General features: G+C 44.5%; 1 protein-coding gene across 1 annotated transcript; it reads left to right on the forward strand.

Annotated features, from left to right (window-relative positions):
• Positions 1-1,593: 1,593 nt before the first annotated feature.
• Positions 1,594-2,856, forward strand: LOC131636006 (uncharacterized). Its single transcript, XM_058906635.1, has one exon. It carries the CDS (start codon positions 1,594-1,596, stop codon positions 2,854-2,856), a length of 1,263 nt encoding a protein of 420 aa, XP_058762618.1.
• The last annotated feature ends 256 nt before the right edge of the window (positions 2,857-3,112 follow it).

The following is a 3,112-nucleotide window of genomic DNA, read 5'->3' on the forward strand; positions in this document are numbered from 1 at the left end:
CTCAAGCAAGTCGAAGGCGCAAGTTCAAGTCAAGCTAGTACCCGGAGGCGTCCCTATGAGTTGCTAGAGGAAGATTTGCACCACAAGCAGCAAGAGTGTCTACAGTTACAGAGATCAGAGAGTAGTCTCAAGAGGAAGAAGCGGGATTCAAATAAACAGCTAGCAGAAGAGAAAGCTAAGACTGCTCGACTTGAAGAAGAACTAAGAAGACTCTGAGCCCAACAGCGAGGAGATGGAGGAGCTCATTCTGTTGCCAGGCGATCCTAGTATCACTGTGGGGTGGATTTGTTTGATCCATGATGGTGGATTTGATGTTTATGCTTGATATTTGTCGCCCATGTCCAGGATTGTTGGATGGGGTCGCATTTTGATGTTCTGGATTTCTTTTGTATGCCCTATGAGCACATTGTGACACGGTTATGTGTTTTATTTGTATGAACTCAAATTCTCAGTTATGTTTGAATGAAATATGCTCAGTTTGCTGAATTATTCTCGTGTGCGGATTGTTATTCAAATATATTCGGTATCAGGGTTTCTATGTCCTATCTGAAAGTGGGATGAACTCTTGGATACCTGAAAATTGACAAACATTTCATGCATATCATTCATATATCATACATGTCATATATTTGCAGGTTTTCCAGGTTTTATTATCTTATGTCTCGCTGTTTTGTTATCAGAAGGAGTTCTAAGACGGCTAATCACCCGTATCCGACTAGGAGCAATCAGAGAAGGCAGATGGAACAGATTCAGGAACAAATGGCAGAGATGAGAGCTCAACTGACAGAGCAGATGAATGCGCATATGGCGCAGTTTATGGAAGCATTGACTAATGTGACCAAGGGGCAGGATGACTTGCGGGTTCTCGTCGAGAACTCCAGAAGGGTTGAGAATGGAGGACATCCAGGGCTGTTTGACGATGTGTCCGGTAGAATTGACGATCATCATGATCCGAATGAGTTTGATCACGTGGAAGGGCACTATAATCCTTTCAATCAGCATCACGGGTTTCCACCTCCACCTCCGTCTCGTCTGTTGGGAAGGAGAGATCATCAGAACCGGGGTAATTTGGATTTCAATGTTGAGAACTTTGACCAGGTGTCAAGGCATAGTGCTGATGGTGCACATGATGAAGTTGAAAGGTATCGTCTGATTGAAGAACGTCTCAGGGCTGTTGAAGGCAAAGGGGTGTTAGGCATGGATATCAATGACTTGGGGTTGGTTCCTGGTGTGAGGATTCCACCGAAATTCAAAGTTCCATCTTTTGACAAATACAATGGGGCAACTTGTCCCATGACTCATGTCAAAGCATACTATCGCAAGATGTCAGTTTATTCAGAGGATGAGGGTTTTCTAATGCATTTCTTCCAGGATAGCTTGGATGGAGCTTCCTTGGAGTGGTATGTTCAACTTGAACGCACCCATATCCATTCTTGGAGAGATCTTGTGGAGGCTTTCATTAAGCACTATCAGTACAATGTTGATATGGCACCCAACAGGACCCAGTTGCAGAGTTTGGTTCAGGGGTCTAAAGAATCTTTCAAAGAGTACGCTCAGAAATGGCGTGAGTTAGCTGCAAGAGTTCAGCCACCGATGACTGAACGTGCGATGATTGACATGTTCACCAGTACTTTGTCTGGACACTATTATTTGGCTTGCAGTGCTTCAGCTAATTTTTCCGAAATGGTGAGATATGGCGAACGTGTTGAGATGGGTCTAAAGATGGGGAAAATTCAGTTGGGAGCTTCTTCTAATTCTGCTGGTGGTAAGAAGCAAACTGAAGGTTATGCCAGAAGGAAAGAAGGAAATGCGGATGCCATATATGGAAAGAGGGGTTCAGGGAGAAGCAATTCACAGGTTAATGCTGTCATGATCCCAGTACCACAGGGACAACGTTCCAGTAATGATCGCTATCCTCCCAGGACTAGGCCTCACAGAAAGATTGATCCGATTCCTATGACTTATGCTCAAGTGTTGCAACATTTGCTCAAGATTGAGAAGATTACTTTGAGAGATGCTCCGAATGCTCCGGACACACAATCTCCGAATTACAATGCGAACGCACGATGTGCTTTCCATTCAGGTGCCGCTGGGCATGATACCAAGAGGTGTATTGCGTTGAAGAACAAAGTCCAGGACTTGTTGGATCAAAAGATTATTCAATTCACTCCTACGCCCAATATTGTCAATAATTCGATGCCTACTCACGGAGGTTCGGGTGTGAATGCCATTGAGAGTGAAGAGATAAGGGTTGTATCTGAAGTGAGCTGTTTGACTTTTCCTCTTGTATCTATGAACAAACATCTGATTAATAGCGGTATCTTCCCGGGCTGTGGTGCTGATTGTGAGAAATGCAAAAGTCAACCTGAAGGTTGTGATGATTTGAAAGGTATGGTACAAAAGCTGATTGATGAGGGTCCTCTTCAGTTCTATCGAAGGTTGAGAGGTGCGAAGAGTAAGGATGGTGAAGTGTCTGTGATCTCAATTCCTTATGATCCGGTTGTTCCAATATGTATCCAAGTGCCTATTCAGATACCTGTCAGTATCCCGTATGAGGAACAACCAGCAGCGTTGATGATTACTGTGCCAGGGCCTATTCCATATGAGAGTGAGAAGGCCATCCCTTGGCATTATGGTTCAGATGTATATTACTATGGCACGAAGGAGGAAGGCGAGCCATCTAAAGAGAAGCTTGTTGAGGCCTCAGTTGCAAACACTGATAATTTCACTGGTACTGGTAGGATCACTCGCAGTGGTAGGGTGTTCTCTCCTCAGCTTGTTCAAAACGATGCAGATGCTTTGGCTAAGGCCAAAGGAAAACAAGTAGTGACTGATGTCCAGAATTCTCCGATTTAGAGTGGGGCACCTGATAGTGCTGTGTCTTCCAAGGATGTGGAGGAATTATTGAGGATCATCAGGAAGTCTGATTACAAGGTTGTTGAGCAGTTGGGTCAGACCCAGTCAAAGATTTCCATCTTGCAACTGCTGATGTGTTCAGAAGGTCATAGGGATGCTCTCTTGAGAATCCTGAATGGTGCTTACGTCCCGCATGAAATATCTGTGAATCAGTTAGAGGCGGTAGCCAATAACATCTCCGCTGGGAACGGTTTGG

This window comes from Vicia villosa, unplaced genomic scaffold, assembly GCF_029867415.1.
Source record: "Vicia villosa cultivar HV-30 ecotype Madison, WI unplaced genomic scaffold, Vvil1.0 ctg.001616F_1_1, whole genome shotgun sequence".
In the NCBI taxonomy this organism is placed as follows: domain Eukaryota; kingdom Viridiplantae; phylum Streptophyta; class Magnoliopsida; order Fabales; family Fabaceae; genus Vicia; species Vicia villosa.

Bases quoted from the DNA above. Each gene is read 5' to 3' on its own strand.
- LOC131636006 (XM_058906635.1), top strand. From the start codon at position 1,594: ATGACTGAACGTGCGATGATTGACATGTTCACCAGTACTTTGTCTGGA.